We start from the raw sequence: 27458 nt of genomic DNA on the forward strand, positions 1-27458 counted from the left end.
GTAATGCAGTTTGGCACAAGTGATGATCCCCGGGAGTGAGGTACAGACTCATGACAGCATCTATTTCCTCTCATTTGTCAACATCAAGCTCAAAGAATTTCAAGACTGAAGTCTTTCACAGGCCTGAAGCCCTGACCACCTGCATCGTCACAGTTCAATATCTGAAAATGTTGACAGCTCTTTTCTGCATTGCTTCCACTGCGATGAGATGATCATTTCTCTGTTTATACTTCGGACTTGGCCTCTAGTTCCCAGTGCAACGAAGTGTTGTGAAAGGAATGAGACCATTTTATCCAGAAAAATCCCTGCAGGCCATGTTTCTATTTCACAGCAAAGACCTTTTAAGAGACGTATATCTATATGTTATATGTATAAAAGTTATATCTCTAACGTTAACTGGGCTCACTGCCTAGCATGGGGCCTCATCTTTACACTCTGGTCCTCGGTCTTAGCTACTGAAAAGGAACAACTAACACAGCATCGGTGGTGGGATGACGAATTTGGAACATGGGTGTCTCCTCACACAAGTACATGCTTGTGCAGGCATGTGTATGGGTGTGCACATGTCTGTCCATCAGAAAGGTCCTGTCTACCTTCTGCAGGAAAAGATTCAGTTCAACATACCTATCTACTTAATTTAGCAGTGCCATAGTGTTATTGCCCAAGTTTTCATTGGCCAGGCTGGACAGAGGCTTGGGTGACAAGGTTTAGTGTGAGATGTCCCTCCCCATGGCAGGGGGGTTGGAACTGGATGATCTTAAGGTCCTTTCCAACCCTAACTATTCTATGATTCTATGATTTGTTCTAATTCCTTATCTCTGCTTTGACTGCTAGGAGCTGGGCTGCGGTAGCCTGGAGGCTAACAGCCTAGCCAACAGGAAAATGAAAGGGGATCCTCACAGTACAAAGTTGCGGAGTGGTCTTCATTACTTTGATTCAGTTTTCTTATTTGACTTATGAAAAGGAATCAAAGCCTGTTAGTGACAGGAGACTGTCAGTGTGACAGAAGCACTAGGCAGCTGGAAAGACCTTTTGTCCTGGACCCTTTGTTCCTCATCCATAGCCCAGACTTGTGATGTTGCAGGAACTGCTAAAGTTCATTTAGCTATTCTTTGCTCTTTAACCATGTAAATATCAATGATGTAGAAGTTCACTAGGAGGTGAAATGACTGGGTATGTGGTCATGTGGAGAAAAATAGATGTAATAGACTAGTCTGGAGACCAGACTTCCTTCTTGTTATCCTGCTTCTTCTCTCCTTTTACACTGAAAGGCTGATTGTTCATACATTGCTTTAGTTTCAGATTCCATGAAAAATAAGAAACACCACAGGGCTTTTTTTTTTTTTCCTGGTAACCTCATCCAGAAAGAATTGGCAAAGGGACTTGCTGGTTAATGTAAAACTGAAAAACTGTGGAGAGCACGAAACACTTCAGGAATTATATAACAAATGTTCCCTTTGAGACTTCTGCTTCTGCCCAGACCATCCAACCCTCTCAAATCTTATCTGTTGATATCTGCAAAGCTACTTGCAGGTGGCTGCTGTTCACTCACACCTTGCATCTCGTGCTCTCCTCAGTACTCCCCATTTCTGTCTTGCAGAGTCAATTCACTTGAGCTGTCTGGCTTAAAGGCTCCTCTACTCTTAGAGTAGATATCACTTGAGTGATAAGAAAAATGACAGAGTCATTATACACACAAAAGGATACCGGATGCAGTCCTGTTTAATTACATTTAGTGTCTTTACTAGATTTAATAGATAATTAAAATAAGTTCCAAGTGTAGTGATTAACTTAAAACATATCAATACATTTCCAGAGGGCTGGGTTAAGATATAATGGTGAAGGGTCTGGCATTCAGTGAGGCAAGTGTCATTTTTCTCTTCCTGCTTCTAGTACAGATGGAAGCAGTCTTGTTTTATCACCACTTTGTTCTAGGCTTAGGGTGGTGATAGAGGCTTGAGTCACTCTAGTCCCATCTTCCTTAAAATCTCTGGAAAAGGCTGCAGACTCTCTCTCTGGTTTGATTTTGAAGGAAGGTGTTCTCCTATCAATAACATACATCATCAGAAAATCAGGTACAGTCCAGAGGAGTTGAAGTTGCTCTGTATACGTAAGAACTTGTTAGGCATCTAGCTCAGCAGCAAACATCGACCAAGCAGAGGGACTAGGATTTCACATCATAGTGTGTAAGATTTTTACACACCCCAAATGCAACAGAGATTGGTTTACACTACAGGCCAGCTTTCTGAATTTGGCTGTGGCTTCATGTGGCTGTTTTCTGCACCTGTGTTTGGATTCTCAAAAAGCAGCCTCTGAGGGAAGCATTCTAACAGCACAGCTTTAGACAATTGGTTGGCTCCTTTTACTAGAGGCTGGGTTTTATTTCAGACCCTGCTGGAGGGACTGGTCAAAGTAAAATCCAAAGCGCCTCTTGTAGACTCCTGCTTTGATTCCATCATCTGTTGGAATGTCTGTCTCTGTTGAGCACTGAGGTAACCCACTCTTCAGAGCAGATACTTTCTTTGAACTCACTCCAGCACATCACTGTCTTTCTTGGTCACACTATTTCTGTGACACTGATGACAGAGGAGCAGAACTTTTTGACCTCAGGACAATCTCCCTTTATAGGTGACTGCCATATGAGCACTAATAGGACTGACATCTATTCACTCTAGAGGTGTATAACACCTACCTCAGGAGTGAGCTTTTGCTGTTTAGTCTTTCAGCAGAGTCTCTGTCTGGGAAGTCCCACAGTCTTGTCTGGGAGGTCTCTGTATTTGGAGCAAAAGGCTGCACCATTGCTGTGGAATGTGATTTGTTACTGTGTCCTGCAGAGTCAAAGAACACAAATAAAAACCTTCTGAAGTAGTGTTAGAGGCAGATTTTGCCATTTCTGGATCTGTAACAGTTTTCTCTGAACATCGTTGTTATCACTGTGCTCTGTTTTCCTTTCCAGTAAGCTACTGCCTAGTGAAGCGTCCAGAAAGAGATCTAGATTCAGAAGAAAACCTGTTGATCATGATCCAAAGCAACTCCTTAATGAAAAGATGAATACTTGAGCAAGTATTGCTCAAGCCCTTGGGCAAGGCTATTTCCTGGGAATAACCTGGTGCCAGCAGTACAACTGAAAGGCTGCTCTGCAAGTCACCCTGGCAGGTCATTACATTGCAAGGCAGCCAGTAACTTGTGTGCCGCTGTCCAGCAGAGGCAAAAAGGACATGCCCCAGACTATGCACACCTCATTCTCTTTTCTGTCTCTTACCACCACTTGCTAAAACCACAGTTCGGTCTGGAAGGAAGTGAGAATATACCTATATTATTCTGTAGTGATTGCAGCCAGTCCTCCATCAGTGTCCGAGAAGGTGCTGCGAAGAAATACTCTGCCCCATCTCTCAGCCTGTAAATAATGATAGGAGAAGGTGAATTCTAGTTAGTCTTGCCTTGTACTTTCTGTCCTTGTGTAAGATATTTCAGCCATGTCCCTAACAACATAGAGTCTCCGGTGGCTGTAGGCCAATACAACCATACCGGTAGCTGTGTAGGTTTTTATTAGTGCACTTACCGCAACATGAAGGTGTTCTCTTTTCTGATGTAATTTACCAGCCTCTCACATTTGGCACCAGGAATGCTGAGGGACAGGACTGTGGGTACGTTCTGAAGGAGGATAAAATTAAAACAAAATGTCTTCTTCAACTTTTCTGCCAGGATTCAAATTCATACAAACCTGCAGGCTGGCTATACACACATACTGTCTTCTTCTGCTTCTAACTTTATAGCTAAGATCACAGAACAGGAAGAACCATGGAGGAACACTGCATTACTGCATTGTATCTTGAAGTCAATTCCTGAATAAGATACTTCTTTCAAAGAATATGCTTGAAAATTTCAGAGAGCTTATTATTCTGTCTTATAGTTGATATCAGTTGAACAATTGTTGAATTTTCACTCAGCTGACATTTGAAAAAGAACTGACTACCCCAGACCCAAACCAAAGCAAATGTACCTCTGTTTCCTTTTAAATACATTTTTACATAGATAAATGCAGAGATTACTAGAAAGATTCAAACCCCAAATTACCTTAGATGCTTCTTTTTCATCATTATAGAAATCAAGCTTTAATCCATCAAGTTTTACGTAGAAGGATTTCCAAGACCTTGAACTTGGCTACAAGAATAGAAATGGTAATAAAATCCAATTATTAGCTATATATTTTATTGGAGTAGTGAAATCTTTCATGTGCAACTTCCACAGGAAGCCAGGAGCTGCCCATATTATGATCATAGTAACTCTCTTCATCATGATTATGTCCTAGAAAAAATAGGACCTGCTATAGTTTCTGACATGGATGATTCAAGAAGGGTTTCTCTGCGTGACAGGACTGAACAAATGACATAACCCAGTGCAAGCAAGCTCTATACCATGTTGTGGTTTGTAACATCATTGAGAGGAGGTGGGTGAGATGAACTGACCCAGAGTGATGGCTTTTGTTTCTACCTGTTGTCTTCCTGGAAGCAGCTGGTCTCTTTTTTCTAGGTAACCCTCCATGTGCTGGATATTTGCAGAAACCTGGGACATGCAAGAACATTGCTGTTTAACTGTAAAATGGCCCTTAAATATATGTTGCAATCTCTGAAGTCTTTCTAGATAAATTCCACACATAGAAACTGATCACCACTGCCTCTAGCCTTTACACTCACAGCTCAGCTAGGAATCCTCTCTAGGCTGCAGTCACATCTCTGATACACTACCTAAATGAAGAGAATTCACATCCTCTTAGGACAATTTGCTCATTGAATTTGCTCTATCATAGTGTATTTTTTAGTGTTATTAAATACATTTTACAACTTAAATTGCTAAGGTTATTCATACCACCCCTGTAATAATACTGAGTTACAACCAGTGTTGTACTCATACACTTGGGTATGTGATGAACACATTACTCTCAAAGTGCAAGAAGGGAAGGGAAAAATGTTACCTGTCCATGAATTAACAATCGGTGCATTTCCTGCCCGGGTGAGCAAACTGGAGTTGCTGGTTCTAGTCTTGCACCAGGTCAGCTCTTTGGCAAGGGTGTCACTAAGTCCTACCTCTCTCTGACTTCTAAACTGAGTGGACACAAAGCACCACCACCTCACATAAAGGGTATGAGTAAATCAGCAGTCCTGCTTCTTTGTGAGACAGCATCTCCTGGCTCTTGTCAAGTGCTCTGCTGAGTATTCAGCAGCATGAATAACCAATAGTTTGGGAAAGAAAAACAGAAACCAGTACGGTTTTCAAGACCTAGACTATAAAGCTGATGTCGTGGTTTAAACGACTGAGCAAATAAAAGATGCTTTTAAGGTATACCTAGCTGCTTAAGTCAACTCTCTTTTTGGAAAGTGTATGAACTGCAAAGGCACATAAAACGTCTCCTACTGTCTTGGTCCATGAGTGTATCCACTGAAATGCTCACTGTATAGTGCTTTTTGTGGCCTTCTTGTATTTCCTTACTTAAACTAGCACAGAATAGCAGTTTTGCTAGGGGAGAGCCAGGAATTCCTGGGACTTACCAAATTTGCAGTCTCCAACCTCTCCTTGGAGGGGTTAGACATCAGTAAGTCTGGTGATTGATCTAGTGACCTTTGGCTAGGCTTGGGTGCAGTTGCCATTAGTTTTGTCTGCAGGTTGAAGAGAGAGGAGCCTCCAGCACTCTTTTCCTGAGGTGATAAAAGGCCTGTGGCAAACGATTCTGACAAACTGCTGCTGCGTCGTTGGCTTGTGGGAGTAGGAGATAAAGGAGAGCTTAAAGGACTGTGACTTTCCAAAGATGTAGCTCGTGGGCCCACCGGCTTCGGTGTAGGTGGAGTGATAATCTCACTGAGCCTCCTCTCAGCTTTCATTTCTGTTTTATTGCTGCTCAGCATTTCTGGGACTCCCCCAGCACTGAACTGCTGGAATGTTGATGAAGACTTTTCAACAGGGGAGAAAATAGTTTCAAGTGGGGCCCTCCAGGACAGGCTGGGTAAGGGCATGGATGGCACTGGCGCTGTGCTCTTTATCTCTATCACTTTTGGCGGTGCATTCCTTTTGTCAGATGTTTTTCTTTTCAGAGAGGGAACCCGTAAAACTTTGCTTTTATCCTTTTGCTCACTCTCTTCAGTGTCCACTTGTTTCAGAAGATTCCTCTCCCTCTGTAGAAGACAGGTATTGCATTTTTTAAAATCACCTTCATTACATTCATAGGCATTGGCATTCTTAGAGTTAGAACTGACCTCAATTCCTGTGTGCTGAGCATTATTTTGTTGCCCAAACCTTGAATACTGGTGGCAGTTAACCTCAAATGCAGTGGGCCCTGTCTTTGCTAAGTTCTCTAGAAGCTGAGAATTTTACAAGCTCTTGAGAAGCTGTGCTTCTCTTCTGTGGCACTCCTTTAAGTTTGCCATAGGAATAGTGAGTATCAGGGTGTTTTGAATGGAATTCTAGAGTGGAGGACTTTGTCCCTTCATTCAGCCAATCTGCAAATCACTGAAAGGCAAACTCAGCTAAGCTGACTTTTACGTTAATGCCAAACACAAAAGCTGTGTTTTGCTGGTTATTTCAGGAAAATAATTCAAAAGAACCCCTCTGAAACAGGATCTGGGGTGCTGACTGAATATTTTGGTACTTAATAGAATCGACTGTAGAACTCTGATACCAGAATGAAAAAAGGCGTATCTCTGCCTTTTGTCCTTTGCCATCCTCCAGCACTGTCAGGGGGCTACATCTCACTACTGAAATACTGAATGAATCAAAATCTCTCCATAAGTGCAGCAAGGAATCACCCTGTTTTCACAGCAATGCACACTACACACCCTTTTTGCTGCTCCTGGCAGAAGAAAGTTTCCACTTCTCCCCTAGAGCTTTTGCAAGCTGGCTGGGCTCTTTTGACCTAAGTACAGGTCTTGTTCTCAGCTGCTCTATCTGCAATAACTCAGCTTTGGTCACTCATTTACTCGCTGTCAGCATAGAATTTCATTCTTACATGGAGTGACTGAGTTCCAAACATTCAAGGACCCACTCATATGCAGCTCATTAACCTTCTATTTCTTACTTTAGTTTTCCTGCTGAGCTGAGCAAATTTCTCCTCTTGAGCTGCAAGCATCTTCTCAAAATCGTGGTGTTTCTTCAGTAATTCCTCTACTTCAGACACTGAATCCTGAATGGAAAAATTATCAGATACATAGGTCCAAAATCAAGTCTACCGAAGAGATTATGCTTACTATTGTCAGAGTTACATGTTATATTAAGCTAAATGATAATTCTGAAATTTTTGTATTTGAATGTCTAAGCCCTTGGTAGTGTGTGAAAAATCTTAATTTACGCTTAAAATAAAGGTCTGTAGCTTTTCGTCTGTGAGCTGTACATAAAAAAAGAAGAGCTCAAAGAACAGCCTTCTTTTTTGCTGCACAGCCATGTGGTACCATGGCTTGCAACTATAACTGTTTGCATACAGATTAAGTACTCGAATTCCAGCTTGTGCTAGACACATTCCTGCCCTACACCGCATGCACCTTAAACCTCTGTCTGGCTCTCTGCTTAGCTTTCAATACCTGAGTTTATGACATTGTTTTCCCATCTTACAAACCATCAGAAGACAGTCAATATGAGGGAAAAACAAAACTATGGAAGGTGATGTTTAAATAGGAATTTACAAGCTAGCTATCAAGCCATCTGTGCACAACATTCCACCGCCCCACAGGAGGTGGGGGAAAACACTTTTTCCTTTCAAAACAAGCTCTCAGCATCTGAGGGAAGGTTGAACCCTCTGCAAATTATCTTATTATGTGAAAAAATGGTCTGGAATTCTTCCCAGTCTTCTACCACCCCCTGGAGCCCAGCACTATGTCAAATGCAGCAACTATCCTGGGCTCACTTCTGTAAGAGGACAGAGCTCCTGCCCTTTGTAATCTCAAGTGTGCGTTACTGTTTACATTGTGATTAACTTCAGGCCCGAGCTGATCAGTCCAAGCACTCTGTATATACACTAGCAGGCATTTCAGTAGTGCTGCACTGCCTTTACTCACCCCATAGGTAGGATCTGAAAGAAAGCTCTCCTTGGCAGCCAGCCATGCTTCTGCTTGTTCTAGCTCTCTGCGGAGCAATTGGATCTCCCAGTTCTCCTCATATAACTCTTTCCTCATGTCCCAGCTCTCCTTCACCTTCTTCATGAGCTCTGACAGCTCTAACAGTTTTTCTTCAATCTAAAAAAATAACATTTGCAATGCCAGGAGGTGAAAAATCCAATCAGGGTTTCATGTCACAGCCAGCTAGCATGTAATTTGCTCTCATGATCCAAAAGATGACCTCTAGATAACTTTGTGCTGTTAACATAGTTTAGAAAGGATGTCTGAGTCCTCATATTTCTTACTTGAATTCATTCAGCCAGTATGTTGTACAGCTATATATTGTAATTGTATGTATATTCCACATACTGTATAAACAATGTTCTGCTGTGTTTTCCTGCAATGAAAATTTATACCCAGGCAATTTGTATATGACAAAACTAGTGAGAACAAGAAGATTCAGCAAATACATCCATTTATGGGAAGGCAACAACTGAATGCTTAAAACTGGAAACTTCTCTAATGCTTCCTACAACAGAAGTGATGTAATCTTGCATAAATTCTGAAGATGTTTCTGATGGTGTGATATCTGGATCTGCAAGTATCAAGACAAGCTTGGGACCGCTGCAGAGGTAAAAGTCTAAAGGTACATGGATAACAGGATCACACAAATTTTAACATTCTAGCCCCTTTGGCCCTATAACATTACTGAAGAATTATGTATCTTCTGGTGTACTCAGGGACATCAGTCCATCCTATAGTTGATTGCTTTGTGATGCATTTTATCCTAGGTCTTGTGTAGTTAAATGCTAAAATCTCATTTATGTAGCACATCTTTTCTGTGGAATAGTGATACCTCCCTACTGCCCACATATCCATAATCACTCCAGTGATTGTTCTTTCAAGGTCTGCTTCAAAATCAGTTTTTAGAAGAGAAATAACTTTAAGTAGGTATTTTCTGTTCTACATGCCACATGAAGACTGCAGCTTTTAATAGCAGATAACCTGATGTTCCTGTTTATTTCTTCTGTTTTGAAAGAGAGACAAAGCTGCAACTCCTTCCTGTTTAGTGTCTTCTTTGTTCACTCTTGTTTGTAAGATATGTAACTCATCAACACACCTCTGCTGACATGAAATGTCCATTCTTCATCAGGTCACCTCCTGCCCGCTGCATTTCTTCGTATTTTAGCCACTGCTTCTCTATCTCACGCTTGTATTCCTCATGGCGCTTGATAAGCAGTTCAGCTCCCAGGACATCATTTGCCAGCTCCTCAGATATCACTAGTGCATGCATCTCATTGGCCCAGGCCCTACAGAGTGAAGTCAAAAGGGAGAAAAGGGAAAGAATCTGAGTCTGTCGATTGCTCAGGAATGCACACATCCCATGGCTGTGGTACATGTGTACAGACTTCTATTGCTCATGAAATATATGAACATACAAATACAGTGATGAGGGTTTACTCAATCACCTATGCATTTTTATACCTGATATAGCATTCCCAGTGCTGTTTCAATAAACAGCTTGTGAGAAAGGAAGCTGCCGCATCCATACGTACTGAAGCGCTGTGCATTCAAATCCTCAGTGAGGACTGTAACTGCAAATGCCAAGGCTGTACACATTCACAGTGCTTTTACTCCTGGTACAGGGAGTATCAGTAATCACTACAGGTGAAAGTACTTCATGGGCATACAGAACACACATGCAAAGAAACATACTGAGAGATACTTTTCAAGGAAAATTTTCTACTCCATGAACCTCAACTGGCACAAACCAAGGCATCTTGGTTTACCTGAGCTCAGGATCTATCCCTTAGCATAGTAAGTGTCTATCAGTCAGTGGTAGCTACTGTCTTTCTATTTCTAATCCATGGATTAACTATTTCATTAACTACACTGAATTAAAAATTTCCTTTTTTCTTCTGTAAAAAAATCCTGTTTAAATAACACAATTTTCCCCAAATAGGAATGGGCAGAAAAGTGTTTGCATGTGGGTAACGGCATTAAAAACATGTGTGCAAACCACTTTCAGCACTTGAGCAAGTGCAAACCTATTCTAGAAAGTTATCTTCAATGTAGTTACTTTGACTCTGAGAAAAAGGGGCACTAGTGTCTCTATAGGCGTACAAATTACTTGACCATCTAGCAGAGACTCTCCCATCTTCCTACAGAATCAACAGTACCTTCAGTTGGAATTGCAAGACTACCAAATCTATCCAGAGTGACCAAATACTCCAAGACCATTTGGGAAATAGTCTAAAAATGTGGGTTTGCCATGCACGCTATAGTGGAGTGGCATTGGCACCTCTGACGTGTGGTAGATTCTGTGAGGTGCTGTTGAGAAGATGGCATGTAATTTACTCACACAGATTTGCAAGCAAGCTGTAGAGCACTTGGGACAGGAGTCAAATAACTAAAGTGTAATTTAGAAGATCCTATATGGGAAAGGCAAGTAAAAAGGCCCACTGCCAAACTCAAGGGGCCAGCACATACATCAGCTCCCTGCAGTCATTGAAGTAGAGCTGGACTTGTTCTGCCTGGCTCAGTCTTGCTTTCCTCTCCAGAAACTTCTTGTCCAGGTTTTCCCAGCACTCATCCACATCTGTGAGTCTCTCCATAATGTTTTCTTTGACTTGAGGGTATGTGCGGCTGAGGTGCCAAGCCTCTCCCCGAATCCGTTCCAGCTCTTTCATGATGGCTCCTAGATCTCTCTGGAACAGAGTTGCAAGGGACTGTAAGACCAAGTCACTATTTACATCTATCAAAAGCAGATTTTTGAGGTGGTGTATGTTTCTAACAACCACTGGGTGCACAAAGGCTGGAAACACGACTCTCTCAAGACCTTTCCTCTGAGTTTTGTCCTAATGCCTTTTAACATTCATCATCAAACATCAAAAAATCATCTTTAAATGTGACACACTGATTATTTGGTACGTGTGGAGCTGAAGTCTCTTGTAGTTCAGATGACACCTTTGTAATTATAATTTGGAATAGATTTTAGAAGAGAAGCTCATCCTTAGAGCAAAAGCATTAATAATATAATAGCACAATGTAAAAAACAGGAGGAAAAGGCCACCCCTTCTATGAAGCACTAAGAATAGTTCAGGGTGCAAGAAATATATCTTTTGTTGCCTGTAAAACAAGCACTTGGGAGGATTTCAAATCAAGCATCAATCTCTTTTTTATTCCTGTCATTTATGCTTTTCTGCCACTGCTTCATGACAGATCCCCTTACCTTTACTCCCTCAAGCTGGCTGAGAAGTGTTTGTACACCTGGAAGATCATATCCATAATCTTCTATATCCACCACTGCCTCTTTTTCCTGCATCCAGCCCTTTACTTCATCTACATCATGATCATACTGGTGAACTTGCCGGGCTGCTCTTAGATTCTGGAATAAAGAAACAATTTAATGATAACTCTATATATCATGTCTGCAGCACAAAAAAGGACAACCCTAATACGTCCTAATGCAGTACCAACTGAACAGGAGCAGGAGTGAAATACCTCCCCAGTTAAGTCACCTAAAAGTGGGGTGTTCAAGCTAGCCTAATTTTCCCAAGTTCTCTTCATCAATGTAAAATGGATAGCTCCAAAGAAAAATTTATCCCTGTGTAAGATGAATGATCAAGATGGACAGCATGAATTGTTCCATAAAGGTGGGCCTCTCAACCACAGAAAGCACCCTAATAAACTTGCTTGGAATAGAGACCTGCACTTCAAACAGTGAAAGTAAGCACAGCAAAGTGAAAATTAGGTTTTTCTGGAATAAAAGAATTCAAAAATGTTCTAATACTATTTTACATTCAAACTATATATTAACAATTCCCATGCAGGTACTGCTGCTAAGAGCTTGAGCTACTTTATTAGCAAAATGTGCATGTAACACTAGTGCAAAAGAGAGTTGAGGACAGCTGACATTTTTTGTTCCCCTTAAAGCAAATGAAAATGTTGAGTTCTGTGTGTCCTCTCGGCTTTTCCAAATCCATCTATGACTGCAGTTTCAAGAGACAGGAGAGATGGTTTAACAGCTGACTGCTGCCAAAAGGTAGGGCTTCTGGCTGTGTCTTCTATCACCCTTTCTCCCATACCCCTTCTTGGACTTAAAGTAACTAAATCAGCAAAAATCTGGAGAGTTTTCATCTTGTTTAACAAGCTGAAGTAGTTCAATGAAGAGTCTGACAATTGCCAGAGTCAGCCTCCTGTTAGGGGTGGTAAACCATTAGTATGGTTTAGTTTTCCAAGAAACCAGAGCTAGCAGTGAATTAAGGAAAACAGAATTACGCTAGGCTGATAAATATCTTTCAAGTATAAGCCTTGCCAGGAACAGTGGGGAAGCAGCGGCTATAAAGGGAAATGGATCAAGAAAGAACAGAACAGAATACACCCATTGCTTTTATAAACTTTGTGTTTCAACATGAGCAATGGACTGGTTTGGGAAAGGAAGAAGGACATAAGAAACTGCTGGGAATTCCGTGCCCAGTTTTTCTTGTAATCCTACCTCTGTCCTTGTCTGGATGGCATGGCAAAGTTTCTCCCACATCTCATCGATTTGCTTTGTTCTCTTCTGGATAATGTCCATCTTGCTGTGGCCCTCCTTCTCTAGTTTAGATGCTAACTCATGTAAGGAGACAACTCTGGAATGTCCCAGAGGTTTCACCTCATTTACAAAATCTTTAAACTTTTTCTCCAGCACCTGTGGTATAAATGGGGACAAAGATTTAGACTTAATAATTTCTGCCTACCTTTATGAGAGAGGCAGAAGGAATTACTTTCTCTGTACTGCATAACACAAAAGCTATATATTGCAGTCTACAAGTGCAAATCATGTGATAAACCCAGATAATCTGGAATCAGAAGAAGGCATCTATCATTTAACATGTTCAGTCACAGAGAAAATTCACCGACATCCTGACATGCTGGCCAGATCAAAAGATAAAACACATAACCAGCAACAGTTGAGGAGTGGACATTATGAATTATAATTCTTTGCATTGTGTGCCCTGAGCAGAAACTCCTTGAAATCAGCAGCTAGAGGTGTGAATGCTGCATCCTAGAGTTTTCCACTGAAATTGTTACCAGACCATGGCCCTGGTCATGTCAAATCTTTAAAGCCATGTTAAGTTTATGATCAGAAGCAGCAGTGAAGTGTGGTGACCTCACCTTATCCCAAGAAAAATCTGACTTTCTTATGTACCTACTTTTTCTGTTGGAGGGTGTTACCTCAGACAGCCCTGTATAAGCAGATAGAAACCAGTCTAAGTTCTTCCTGTACAGATGACTGATTTGCTTAACTTTTATCACTGTAGCACGCTCCACTGTCAGCAACTACACAAAACCTGCAGCAAATGTATTCCCTCTTTACCACACAATATATACAATACCTTTTCTTTTCTTTTACCTCAACATCATCTAAGTCCTGTCCATAGTCATCAGACTCTGCTACAGACTGTTTACTGGAAAGCCATGCGTCCACCAGCTGGAATTCTCTTTCAAACTGGTAGATCTGGAATTGTTCTTGTAGGCATTTTCTCTGGATCTCAGCTTTCTGTAGGAGAAACTTATAGTCTGCTAGGATCCCCTGGAGCTTTGAAAGTATGGTTGGACTGCAAAGAACAAGAATCACAAGGTATGTCTTTGTTCTACTGCTCTTTTTAAATGTCTTTTCTGGCAGATTAAATTTGCAACACCTTCAAAATACAGAAGCAACCAGATAACGCCATGGAGTGAGTTATACGGAGCTGTTAAAACCAGGTAGTTCAGGAAATTAAAATCTCATCTCATACTAATTGTTGCTCTGTTGACTTCCTCCTCCCCAGACATAAAAACAAACTGGCAATGAAAAACTGAACTGTCAAGAATGTCTGTTTCCTTTCCCAAGCACAGCAGTTTTGGAATCTTTATGGTAAATGAGCACTAGATGACAGTTCCTGGGATTACAAATTGGACAAAGCAGCTGATCTGCATTAATTGTCCTGCTGTTAAGAACCAACAGTCATGAAAACATTGAAACAATTATCACATTTTTTGGGGACAGAGTGTGTGAGATGGTGGTGAATGAAGGCCTGATGTCCTTGAAGTCGTATTTCTGAGCAAACCCTCGAACAGCGACTGAAGACTGAACTTTTCTGTATTTGCCTTCTCTATTCTGTTAGACCTGGAGCAAAAGCCTGTTTTCGCTTGCCTACCTCTCTGGGCTGTCTTTGTTAATTAGGCTGGCACCTGTCTCCTGTACTTTCTCAATCCGGGGCCTGAAACCATCCATGTCCAGCTTGGTAGCTTCAAGTTTACGAAGTAAGGCTTGTGTGGATTCTTCATTTTTCCCATAATCAGAGGTCTCCAGAATGAAACTCCTCTCTGCCAGCCACGCCTCCACCTCCAGTAGCTGTATAAAATACACAAATAAGCGTGAACACAGCTGAGATTTAGGTCAAGGCAAAGAAAACTGGAAAGCAGTGGTGCCTGAAAAGACACATCAGTGAAAACAGAGAGGGGCTTATGTGCCTCTCTGTAACGAAGAAACTTAACAAAATGTGAACCCAGAACCCATGAATTACAGTTAGATATTTATCCCTCACTGTAGCTGGAAAAGTAAATGTTATTTCTCTACTGTATATTTACCGGATATGATATGAAAAATCAGGACAGTATGACTTTTGCTCCTATCTCAGCCCTTCAACAGCATAGGTAGTGGTACTTTTAAATGAAAACAGGCCAAACTAAATCTCTTATGAACCATCTTTATACCTCATTCAGGAACAGATGGGCCTCATAGGACTGCATGAGCCGCTGTCTCCTCTCTTGAGCTTCTGCCTTCAAGGTTTCTACAGATGTCTCAAGCTCCTTTAGATGCTCCATGATCTTGCGAGAGGCTGAATGGCCTCCTCTTACCAGTTTCTGCCCTGTACTAAGCACTGCTTTGGTCAAAGCATCCCGACTGCTTATCTCATTCTCCAAATTCTGGAAAGAGAAGAGAGTAAGATGACAGACTGAAAATACAAGCTATGGATATTTTTATAGCAGATAATGTAGTCATGTAATCCAATTTAAATTTGTTTTTTATACACAAAGATGGATCAAAGGTGCAAAATCTGAGTGAATGCTTGAAGTGGGGTGGTGGAGTTTTTTGGGGTGAAGTAGTGAGTATAGAAATGAAATATAGGCATGAAGTTTGGACCTTGGTGTGTATTCCCAAGGGAGAGAAGAGGTTCTAAACACAACCTTCTCATCTGTAGATTTGCTGAAATACACTCACTTCTACCCCATCACATGGTGTATCTTGATTTAAAATGTGTCTAGGGAAGAACAATCAATTCACGTGCTCATCAGTATTTGTCACTTGCCTAGGCCTTTGTAGAAGATGCAGCTTTGCATAACAGCCATTGCAAACACTGTGGGTACACATTCTACCAGGTAGCCATGAGGAAAAGAAGAGAATAAAACTTCCTGAACCAATTCTCAAAGACTTTACTTGAAATTGGTTTTTGAAGACTGGTAGATTTTAAAACCATATGCATATCTCCATACACACCCTCATATGATATTTGCATGGGTGGGCAAGGACCATGCCAATTTGTATGCGGGCAGAGATGTATTTCACATCTAACTGCCTGAGCACGTTGAGTACGACTAAACCAAACCCCACCATTTTACAGTTGTTCTGTTTCTTTTTATAGCTATAAAACAGGCAGTTTCAGCATTAGACTGCAGAGTTCTGTAATGCAGAAGAGATGCCCTTTGTGAGGAGAGGAGCTGCTTTTCCAACTGAAGTATCAGACTTGGCTGAGAAAGAGCTCTGATTCTAATCATGCTTTTAAGTTCCCCCTATTAATTTCAAGACAGCCACTATGTTGTTGAAAAGTGACACTGTATTTGACCCCAGCAGAATGGAATCCAGTGGCAAAGATTATAAAGCATCTTGTGCTGTGTATTAATAATAAGCTAGCAGCATGAAGACCAACTTTGCAGTTGAACATTTAGGAACATGTATTCACAGTACTTAATTTCTAACAAAAGAAAAAATAAAAGAAATCCAAAAAGTGGGAGGGAAGGGAGGGAGAGGAAAATCTGTTCCAAGCCAAGCAGCTGTGTGTACACATATTGTACTTGTGTGCAAATTCATTCTAGCGAGACAGTATTTATTTATCTTAGGTTGATACATTTCATGTTTAATCTCTTTGGTGGTAACAAATCAAGAACTGCAAATCTGGCTCACTAAAACAAACAACAGAGGGTGGAACTGATAGTATATTCAGTTCTGGACTGTTAGGTTGCCTCTGACATCTGTTTGCCTGTAAGCCAACATTAAAAAAGAAGTGTAGAGACTCTGGCTACTGAAATACTGAGAAGTCAAAGCTAGTATCTTAATCCTGCTTCCAGAAGAACAAGAAATAAAATGGCAGGAAGAATTGGCATTTTATTATACACTGGTATTATGGTCTGTATCTCCTAATAGCAGCCTTCCAGTACCTGAAGGGGGCCTATAGGGATGCTGGGGAGGGACTCTTTGTCAGGGACTGTAGTGACAGGACAAGGGGTAATGGGTTAAAACTGAAACAGGGGAAGTTTAGATTGGATATAAGGAGGAAATTCTTTCCTGTGAGGGTGGTGAGGCACTGGAATGGGTTGCGCAGGGAGGTTGTGAATGCTCCATCCCTGGCAGTGTTCAAGGCCAGGTTGGGTGAAGCCTTGGGTGGGATGGTTTAGTGTGAGGTGTCTCTGTCCAAGGCAGGGGGGTTGGAGCTAGATGGTAGGAGCCACCCTAACAGGAAAGAATTTCCTCCTTATATCTAATCTAAACTTCCCCTGTTTCAGTTTTAACCCATTACCCCTTGTCCTGTCACTACAGTCCCTGACAAAGAGTCCCTCCCCAGCATCACTATAGGCCCCCTTCAGGTACTGGAAGGCTGCTATGAGGTCTCCATGCAGCCTTCTCTTCTCCAGGCTGAAAAGCCCCAACTTCCTCAGCCTGTCTTCATACGGGAGGTGCTCCAGTCCCCTGATCATCCTCGTGGCCTCCTCTGGACTTGTTCCAGCAGTTCCATGTCCTTTTTATGTTGAGGACACCAGAAGTGCACACAATGCTCCAGGTGAGGTCTCACAAGAGCAGAGTAGAGGGGCAGGATCACCTCCTTCGACCTGCTGGTCACGCTCCTTTTGATGCAGCCCAGGATATGGTTGGCTTTCTGGGCTGCGAGCGCACACTGAAGCCGGCTCATGTTCATTTTCTCATCGAGAAAGGTGCAAACTATTCAGAATATACCCATGGGTCTTACTCAGGAATATTCTGGGCGATGCATTTAGAAACATTTTATAGTTCTTCGTTAGAATGTGAGCATACCTCGGATAAATCAACTTTTTAAGAGACTTCATCCCTGTGCTAGCATGTTTCCTGTAGCGCTCTTGACATTTTACCCTGGGGGCATTTCACATTTTTTGTAAGTTCAGATTTTTATTTGTAGACATGCAGATGGCATCAAATGCTTGAGCTTACTCTCTTTCTATATATATACATATATCACGCACTCCCACTTTATAAGTTCTGTCTTTCCTAGCCCTATTGCAGATTGCACATATTTTCTCCAGAGACACTTGACTTGGGCTGTCATTTGCTAACATTAAATACCAATAGCTGCTGGAAACTTCTAGTGGGATTTTTTCCCTTCCACCTCATATTTGCAAAGAGACAGTGCTCTTTGCTAAAACTGATCAGAAAGGCAGCTGCTGTTTTATTGGTATTTGGGATGGCAGTGTTCCAAGCACTGCTTTCTTTGATGGCCCATCTGAACCTTGTGAAATAATTCAGCAGCTATCTTGAAAGCTACTACTGGAATGAAAGTCAGGTAAGGATCATCATGATATCCTGTTAACTGTCTCTGGAGGAGAAAGAATTCTGGGGAAAGATGTTTTCCTGGGAGCTCATCCTGAAACATCTGAGCAATGAATGTGCTTGGATGTACTTATTGAGTTTCAAAGCATATTTGTTAGGTCCTCTCTTGCCCAAAGAAGCTATGACTGCATGTACAACAGTTTGTAAAATCTATTTTGTATTGCAAAGGCCAGGTTTTGAACTTAATTCATAGAAAGAGCCAATGTGTCTGCAGAAAAGCATGTGGTGTGGTACCTATACCAGTGCAATGGTAAGCAGCATGGAAACCTATGTTGTCAAGTCATGGACATATCCTTCAAAAAATGTCATTATTATTAGACAAGGATAAGAGTAATCCCTGGCATCAGCACACCAGATAGAAGCTTGCCAGAGGCAAATTGAGTTCCATGTTCTCTCTGATTCTAAAGACTGAGAACGGTTCTCCTGTGATGTTACCTGGTGCTTTTCTTGTAGACTCTGAACAGTTGACAGGGACTGGCCATAATCCTTGGAGGAAGCCATGGGGAGCTTCTCATGAACCCAGGCTAATTCCTCATCAACATCTCGGAAGAACTGGTACTGAAGTCTGCTTGCCTCCAGACTCCTACGTCTCTCCTGCAGAGGATCATGTAGACTTTTGTATCTGCAGGATTTAAAGGGAACACAGTGAGGACCACAGATCAGTAAGGAATGAATGCAAAATGTTCTTTTCAGAATGATGTAGAGAAGGAAAGGAAAAAAGTATGCAGGTAAGAAAAAGGCTGATAAAAGCAGGAAAAAGATAGTAGGAGACAGGCTGGGCACTCACACACCTCTGCACCAGTTGATCCACTCTCTCTTCTAGTTCATCAGCAAGGAAGTGTTTCTCTTCCTGGAATTGCTGAGCTGTGACCACAAGCTCTTGCAGCCGGTCCCAATGGCCAGCAACATCTTCCTCCAGTTCCTCTTGTTTTTTCAGGTGACTGTTCAAAACCACTAGATCATTGTTACTATATGGTGCTTTCAATTCATTTTCCACATCTTCCAACCATTTCTCCATATCCTCTACACTTCTCTGAAAATTAAGGCCCTGAGGACAAGCAAGAAAAAAGGTCATTTAAACATTTTGGACAGGCAACATAATATAAAAATCTTGGCCACTTTCAGTAAGAACTACACACACACATGGAGAAGCTTCCCTCTGCTCAGCAAACGTTTCGCAGATAGGATGGCAGTCCAAATGAAGAAGAGAATTCAGTCAAAGTGAGCACAAGAACAACACAGAGAACATCAAGAGCTAATCTTACTTGTGATGCACAAGTACAAATGATGGACACAGTACCTTAAAAGGAAGCCATTTTAAGGAGGAGCTCTATTTTATACCCACAATGTGTCTGACAGCCCATGTAAAAACTCAATTATGAGAAGTCGTGTGCCTGGAGCAAGAAGAACAAAAAGCAGCTGTGGGCTTCTTACTCAATACGTTGGAGAAAAAATGCCATTGGGATGAATGCAGAGAATTAACTTACATAAGTAAACACCTTTTCCCCTCAGTATCCCTCTCTGGAATCCTGATCTAAACCAGCAGCAGAAAGCAGAAGGGAACACAACCAACAAATCCTTTTCTCTCTATAGGGATCACCAATACTCCCACTGTCCATTCAGTCAGTCCACAACTAGTAGTTTCTTTGCTGTAGTGGTCTGGAAGAATCACATCTGATTGTTTCAAGTGCCACGCTCATAGGTGAGGTGTGTAGTAAGGCAGCCATGCTATCCATGGGAATGACACCGAGACCAACCACTGGCACCCCTGTATTACCTTGCAAGCATCCTGCAGCTTGGTCCGTTTATCCTGGCAACTTGCTAGCAGTTCCTCCCATAGCTCTTCCATTTCTTGTAGTCTGGACTGAATGGCTTCAGGGGCATAGTGCCCCTCACGGAGCATCTTCTCCCCCTCCTGTAGCAGAGAGAATAGTCAGTTTTCTTCTGTTGCTGAATGCACCAGAATATGTCACTTTTGCCTCCATTCAACAAAGTCAAGCGCAGCCAGCACTTCCTGACATAAAAAATAGAGGCTGCATAGACAAAGAAAAAAACAGTTAAAGGCAAAATGCTCATTGAAACTAGGGCAAAGACTGTTTTTTCCTGTTTTTCTGGCCTTTAAAATTATTTGAAATGCTAGAAGGCAATATTAGAAGACAAAGAGTAAAGAGAATCTTCATGAAGAAACAGCTACATTGCCTAAAACCTGGCAGGGAGCCTAGCTTGCCAACACTCAGTTTCTTCTGGAATGTCCCACATTCTCTGATTACTGTTTGAGATTGCCCAACCACCTGTCCTTTTCTATTCCCTTCCTTGCATTTTAAGAGAGAACTATCTCAATCAAGTGCATCACTGTGTGAGATAAAACCTCTTTTAGCCATGTACCATTGTACCACTCTATGTTATAAAAGTCTATCTGCATTTCTAATCCCTGATTGGCACAAGAATAGGTAAAGAGGGCACAGCAAGACCTCCATCAAGTAGAAGAGTCTGTAGTTATATCCCTAAGCTGGGACCAAGTTTGCTTTAGAAAGCTAAACTAAGCTCTTTCTACATTTTGCAATGGGGAAGAGGAGGCACAGCAAGAGAAAGACACTATACTAGGACATCAGATGTTAATTTTCTTCTAAAGGGCAACTAGTAAGGCTATTTCCACTGAAGAAGACAGGGTACCAGGAAGTAATGAGAAGGTGATTGTGAAACAACTCTCTAAAAACAGATCACTTCAGAGAGAATTTTAACTCCAACCTTTAACCCCCTGCAGAAGCTACACACAGTTAAAAGTTGCTTGGGAGTTTTTTTGTTCGTTATTTAAAGAGGGGTTGTACAATACTGGATGTAGGTGAGTCTGAGGAGGGAATCTATCTTTAATGCTTAGCTATCTGTTGCAAAATACAGCTAGTAAGCACTGTGCTGAAAATAAGGTTAATAAACATGTAACAGTCTGTCCTTCCAAACTCATCATCTGATCACAGCTTCTGCCAAGTATCTGACAAAGCTTGTCAGACTTCCCTCATATCTCTCCTACAAGCATGTCTCTGCATAGGCAACACTTGAAAACTCTTCTTGATCCTTTTTGTTGGATAAATCTTATCTGACTTGCTAAAGTTGTGCATCCAATCAGCTAGTTCCCTGCTGGAAAGAAATGTGTGCACCTCCAAAGTGGCATTCACTCCAGCGAGAAGTCTCTAAAGTCAGTGTCCTGGGTTCAGCAGTAGCAGTCATTTTTCTCCTTCTTAGTAGCTAGTACAGTGCTGTGTTTTGATTTTTTGGCCTGGGAACAGTGCTGATAACGCCCATGTTTTCAGTTGCTGCCCAAATGTTTGGTCTGGCCAAGGACTTTCTGAGCCTCATGCTCTGCCAGGGAGGAGGGGAGGCAGGGAGGAAGCAGAGACAGGACACCTGACCCAAACTGACCAAAGAGGTATTCCATACCACAGCACGTCATGGCCAGGATGTAACTGGGAGTTACCCGGAAGTGCTAGGGACTGCAGGGTTGGAGAAGGTATCGGTCGGTGCTTGGCTGTGGGGAGTGGGGCGAGTTATTGGTCGGCTGGTGTTGAGGTGTTGTATTCTTTCCTCTTGTTATTTCCTTTACCATTGTTGTTATTGGCGGTAGCAGCAGTGATCTGTGTTATACCTTAGTTACCAAACTGTTCTTATCTCAACCCGTGGGAGTTGCATTCTTTTCGATTCTCCTCTCCATCCCTCCAGGAGTAGGGGGAGGGCAAGAAGCAGGGGGGAATGAGAGAGCGACTGTATGATTTATGGGTGACTTTGTTTAAACCACGACAGTCAGTGGATTTAATGTTTCACTGAAAGCAGCCATCTCTTTCCATTGTGTGCACAGTGAATATAGGCAGTAAGCTCACACCAAACAATAAGAGAAAAGTTGAAAGGAACCAATGGGAACAGAAAATGCTTGATGGACTAAAAGGGTAAGTTTCACAGTCAATGTGCACACTGTCAGTGAGGGGACAGCAGTTCCCCCTCACCTGTTTAAGGTCACTGTGACTCTGGCTGCCTGCAGTGTCTCATGCCAGTTGCCCACCCTTGCCATCAACCCCAGTTCTCTCACAGATTTGATGGAGTCCAGGCGATTTCTGTTGGCCATGACCTCTGCTTGGAAAGTCTGGTGCTTCAGCAGTTTGGTCTGCAGATTGCTTGGATCCTTCCAGCTATCATCCTGGGCAATGCTATTCTTCTCATTGATCCAGGCAGCCACCTTTGTGAGGGGAAAGAATGAAAGCAAACAAGAAGCTCAGTGTTTCTTCAGCTCCAACCTGCCGGGCTCTCCTCTAATATATATAAACCATGGGACTACTGAGTGAGGACACAAATGAGTTGCCGTTCTGAAGTCCTGCTTCCCTGTGGTCCTCCTTAATGAAGTCACCCTTTAATCTGTTTGCCAGCACTGTTAACTGGAAAGGGGGCTATCTCCATGAGATAGTGCATGGGCACATGTGTGCATGTATACATGTGTTATACATGTGTTCATGGGTGAGAAAGGCAATTATCTCCCTGTTTCTAACCTACTGTCAGTACCCCACAAGAAAATAACTAATTTGTCTCTTCCCATGAGTTTTAAAATGGCAGCACACTCCCTTTTAATGCAATTTCTTCTGCATTCTGCTGGTGTCACAGAATCACAGAATCCCAAGGGTTGGAAGGGACCTCAAAAGATCATCTAGTCCAACCCCCCTGCAAGAGCAGGGTAACCTACAGTACATCACACAGGAACTTGTCCAGGCGGGCCTTGAATATCTCCAGTGTAGGAGACTCCACAACCCCCCTGGGCAACCTGTTCCAGTGCTCTGTCACTCTTACAGTAAAGAAGTTCCAATGCACAGTACATCTTTCATCTGGTCACTGGAGGGAAGCTGTGACTTGAAAGCTGAAAAATATCCCTTCACTCTTATCTTTTCCAGTACAGTTCATTCCAGAGTCAGTTCCTTGATTTTTCTCACAGTGAATCCCTTCAGGGTTTCAGATCTATGCAGTGCAGTATGTTTTAAGAAACCAGACTACCAGGAATGCTGTGTAATTGTACCTCAAAGGAATTCTTCAGCAACTTCTGCAGAAGCCTTGATTCCTCTAGCAGATGTCTGCGAGCAGCAGCATTCTCCAGCAGTTTTTCTTTCCTGAGTTGAAGACAGATGTGTGAAGTAAAAGCCACAGAGTGAATTAGATAGGACTTGGGGTTTCAATTTTCATCCCTAAAACACACATGATCTAACTCTCCATTCTCTAAGAGAGAAATGTTCATAATATGGAGCCTCACATGATTTGGACAGTCAGAGAAGATGCTCAGGACACTATAGGAAGGATTACTAGCAGATAGGTATGTTTAAAGTACACACAAATTATGTATTATGTTTTCTGCTTCTAGGAATCACCATTACTGTCTTTCAGGGTACAAGAGAACGTAAATGTAGCATGTTTCTTATATGGAAAGCCTGTGAGTATGATGGTTTTAGTCATGATAAATCAAAGCTGCACCATTCGTCCATCTGTTTCCAAATGTGGTTCTGCAGCACTTCATTCATGTTCTTGCAGACATGAGCTAGTTTGATCATATTAATAAATTCATATGTTCACTTCAATCATAAGGGATCTGCAGTTTCTTTGTATACATTTTACATGTATCTTTCCATCTACCATAGCACTGGATACAACTGCTTGTACTGTCAGCATTTAAGATGAATATGCAATATGCTACAAGAAGTAAAGTAATTCATGTGAAAGGGCAAAACCTAGTCAGAAAAATTGCAAATGGCCTGATGGGTAATTTGAGCAGGGCTTTAAGACCTACCCCATTAGAGCAGTTGTGTAGCAAATGACCTTTATGGATGGTATTCAATGATAATGAAGTATTTAATGGCACAGCAGGCCTGTCTTTTGTTTGCAGCACTGTCCCTAAGGCGAGACCAGGATACAGAATTACAGGAAAACTGCCTCTTTTTCTGAACCCTGCTCCCTCTCCACTTCAATATATTTTGGAAAACTCCTGCTGAAATATTGAGTAGACCTCAGGCCGATTTGGCAAGACTATAGTGCAAAGTGCAACGTTGAGTAAATACAAACTAGTTTATGGTTCTCTTATATAATTTAAAGATCTTAATTACAGGCAGAGAGTCTGATTGCAAAAAGGATGGATGGTTGACATGGGAAGGGTTTGATTTCACCTCCTCAGAACAGCCTGGCATCTGTTGGCGATGTTTTCTGTGTCGTAATGCTTGTTCTGCATTAGCTGCTGAGCAAATGAAGCCATCTCATCAATTTTCTCCATCTGAGCTTCCAGGGCTTTTTCAAACTGAGTGTGTTTCCGCTGCAGGCTCTCCACACTAGACACTGAGTCCTGGATAGGATTCAACAAAGGGAAGCTGCTTTCAGTCAGAGTTTTTCCATCCACTGCACTGATAATCCAGAAGCTAAATGACATTTACCCCACATTTGCAAGCTGTCAAGAATATTTGTTGGTCTTTGAATTTTACTGGAATTTAATCTCAGACTCGGTGCCTAAATAATGTTCTATGCACAGTCTGAGGCCATTATTTCAGGGTCAAAACTGAAGTAACTGCTGGATGCTTAGCTTCTCCTGTGTATTATTCTACTGCATAGAGCATACAACTTCTCGAAAGTTAAAGCATCAGCTCCTAATGCTAAATCAATTTTAAGACAGATGCTATTTTGGAAGCAAATGTGGGATGCCAAACTGAGATCTGAGTTAAGTGAACAAATATGTCACAGAAAGAGATTAAAATTAGAGCCTTGGTTTCAACCCATGGAATTTGGAAGAGCTCAGATCCAGATTTGATTTTGAGGACTGGAGTCTGACATTATAGTTAATCTGGAGAGAAAAAGAACTTGACTTCTCGTGACATTTGTGAATCCCAAGCTTAATGACTCAGAGTTCTCTTTTCAGCACCCCTCTGCACTTTTAATTTTAGAATCTGTGGTGTCAAAATGTTAGCACAATAAACATTGCTTTCCCACTATTCTAAAGGAAGCAATAAAGCTCACATCAAGCAGGTCAGAAAAAGTTACAAACTTCTGGGTACTTGCATGTGTCACTGGAAGGGAAAGTACAAGAATAGAGCATTCTCTGTACATTGCTGAGCTAAATAGGACTGTAAAATGGGTGGTTCCTTTTAAGTATCACATACTTCAGTGCAGGGACTGTAAACATATACCTGCAGGCTTAAAATATCAGAGACTGACTCCAGCCACTAGCATTATATGTTTTTAATAGCATTTGTACCAATTATGTCTATACTGAACTCAAATGTAATTGTAGCTCCTTCGGAGATAACTAATTTGGTAGTGCTACCTATACAAGTTACAGGGTAAGCTAAGCATCAGAATGTATATCCAGCATCCTGCATAGCTTTTGCAACCCATGAAACAGTCTGTGGTTTCAGCTATTGCAGTGTTATTGGTACCTGAGGTAGGTAATTTAAAGCTACACTGGGTATGTCAGCAGTGACAACAGTGATGACTTGTGCACTGATGGCAAATGCAGTTGGGTTATACATGACCAGTCAGAGAGAGATGCACTTATTTTCCTGCTATAATTGGAGTAGTTGGACTGTTTCGGTACTCTTGGAGCTGAGAATCTTATCCTGGGTAAAGTACCAAGGAAAGAAATCTAATCCTAAACCATCAACAAGATGGAGCAGTAACTTCAGGAGGAGAAGGATCACATGCAGGTTCAGAGCACATCATCATGCTTCATAGTTCTCTTTCTTCCAGATTGATTGCAGAGAAAATTGTAGTTTCCTGGAGCACCTACCCCTAAGTCCTCATTAGCTAGGAAAGCCTCTTTGCTGCTGAGCCAGCTCTCAGTCTGTTCCACGTAGCCATAGAATTTCTGTATAGGAAAAAAAACAGCCATAAACATGGTATAAAACAGGGGCAAACTTGACTTCGGCAGAGTACACTGTGAAAAACAAGCTTCCAGGGCTATTCCAAAAATTAACTGCATAGTGCTAGATGGCAATTGGCATTAGATGCTATAAAACCCACATGTGTAACCATTATTACTGTTACTGTCTTACTTTCTCCATTATAATATGATTATTTCTTTTTGTCTAAGACGTAAGACACAATACAATTATTTGTAGCTTGCTTGCTAATAGTGTGGAGAGCTGTAGTTATTGTGTAACTGGCCAGTATAAAGGACTCTAACATGGCCTGAAATAAGTAGAATGTAGTACGTAAAGAAGCATGAAAGCAGCCTTTACCACATGGTTGAAGTTCTCAAATATATGAAGCTTTTTAGATGGGACTGGCAGCACCAGCTGTTATTTGAGATACTTGACATTCCCTGTTGTAAAATCTCCGTTTCAGTTATTTCTAACTTCTGCCAACAAGCCTTTTGAGCAGAAATTTTGTAAGTGAGACGGACTGTTACAGGGAAGTATTTCTGGAAACTGCAGCCAAAACAGTTCTTTACTTAGAAAAAAAGCCAGGGAAAAATACACTTTTCTGTCCATGCTCAATTTTAATTCAGATTTTTTTTTTTATATACTTGCCTACCTCCATGTCTTTAGGGGAAGTTATAGAATTTGGTAGAGCAGTGATGCTCCATTGTAAGTGTGTTCCTTTTGCTAGCTGCATGAGGGTTTGACCAAATTCTGCGAAGTTTTGTAGCCTTTGAAAAACATGAGCACATATTCCACAGAAATCTCTTTGATTTGCAAAGGTACAATTTCTAGAAGTCCTGCCACCACTAGATGTGGTTGGCTTTCGGCATGCCTTCTGGAAACTGGCAAACTACACATGAAATACTGGGTATTATTAGTGTATCTTTCATTATGCTACCTTATAAATTTGCTGTTTATAGCAAGGAACGCTGTCAGTGGCATCTGCATTCTTCCTTGAACATCTCTGTACTCACCTGTAACTCTTGTGCCTGAAACAATTTTATGTATTGCTCCTGCCATGCTTGGATCAATTCAGACCAGGCTTGTTGTAGTCTGGAGAGAGACTGGTGAATCTCAGGGGTTGCATAGTGACCGGAATTGGCAAGCTCTTGACCATAATTACTGAGAGAGTTGAATCTTTCCACCCGTGCTTCAATCTCCTCCTAAAATATATTACCAAGGTTGATGTCAAGGGTTTACGGGACACCAGTTATTCAGAATACAAGCCTTAAGGGGAAGAATATGGGCTGTTACTTTCCAACACAAATATTTGTATGGAAAATCACTCATCTTTGAGCTATGTTACTAAAACAGCGTAGAATTGCCTAAGAGAAAATAAATGTGGACAATAAATGACTTTATTGCTCTAGGAACAACTGGTCTTCTACAAATCAAAATTGTGATTAAATTAGAAACGGATTAGAAAATGCTTGAATATAAATGAATACAGTTTTGAACATCTATAGTATCTGTATTGCCCCGCTCCAATCTTCCTGCATAAAGGTGGTTCTATGAGAAACAGTGCTTAGAATTCTTCTTCTACTGCCAAATAAGTTTGCATCAGAT

General features: G+C 41.6%; 1 protein-coding gene across 1 annotated transcript in view; it reads right to left on the bottom strand.

The window, feature by feature from the left end:
• Window positions 1-1721: 1721 nt before the first annotated feature.
• SPTBN5 (spectrin beta, non-erythrocytic 5) overlaps window positions 1722-27458 on the bottom strand; it is a 95107-nt gene continuing 69370 nt past the window's right edge. Inside the window, exons 45-68 of the mRNA XM_065682870.1 lie at window positions 26867-27055; window positions 25760-25837; window positions 24153-24325; window positions 23018-23108; window positions 22046-22192; window positions 19745-19882; window positions 18759-19015; window positions 18403-18589; window positions 14826-15038; window positions 14267-14463; window positions 13480-13684; window positions 12580-12774; window positions 11314-11469; window positions 10572-10789; window positions 9202-9391; window positions 8043-8219; window positions 7070-7174; window positions 5550-6170; window positions 4495-4566; window positions 4078-4164; window positions 3563-3654; window positions 3312-3397; window positions 2693-2828; window positions 1722-2044 (exon numbers count right to left, since the gene is read on the bottom strand). Coding sequence (XP_065538942.1) covers window positions 1870-2044; window positions 2693-2828; window positions 3312-3397; window positions 3563-3654; window positions 4078-4164; window positions 4495-4566; window positions 5550-6170; window positions 7070-7174; window positions 8043-8219; window positions 9202-9391; window positions 10572-10789; window positions 11314-11469; window positions 12580-12774; window positions 13480-13684; window positions 14267-14463; window positions 14826-15038; window positions 18403-18589; window positions 18759-19015; window positions 19745-19882; window positions 22046-22192; window positions 23018-23108; window positions 24153-24325; window positions 25760-25837; window positions 26867-27055 — 4185 coding nt within the window. The 3' untranslated portion in view covers window positions 1722-1869. The remainder of the gene's footprint in view (window positions 2045-2692; window positions 2829-3311; window positions 3398-3562; window positions 3655-4077; window positions 4165-4494; window positions 4567-5549; window positions 6171-7069; window positions 7175-8042; window positions 8220-9201; window positions 9392-10571; window positions 10790-11313; window positions 11470-12579; window positions 12775-13479; window positions 13685-14266; window positions 14464-14825; window positions 15039-18402; window positions 18590-18758; window positions 19016-19744; window positions 19883-22045; window positions 22193-23017; window positions 23109-24152; window positions 24326-25759; window positions 25838-26866; window positions 27056-27458) is intronic.

Source organism: Lathamus discolor, chromosome 6, assembly GCF_037157495.1.
Source record: "Lathamus discolor isolate bLatDis1 chromosome 6, bLatDis1.hap1, whole genome shotgun sequence".
NCBI classification, from domain to species: Eukaryota; Metazoa; Chordata; class Aves; order Psittaciformes; family Psittacidae; genus Lathamus; species Lathamus discolor.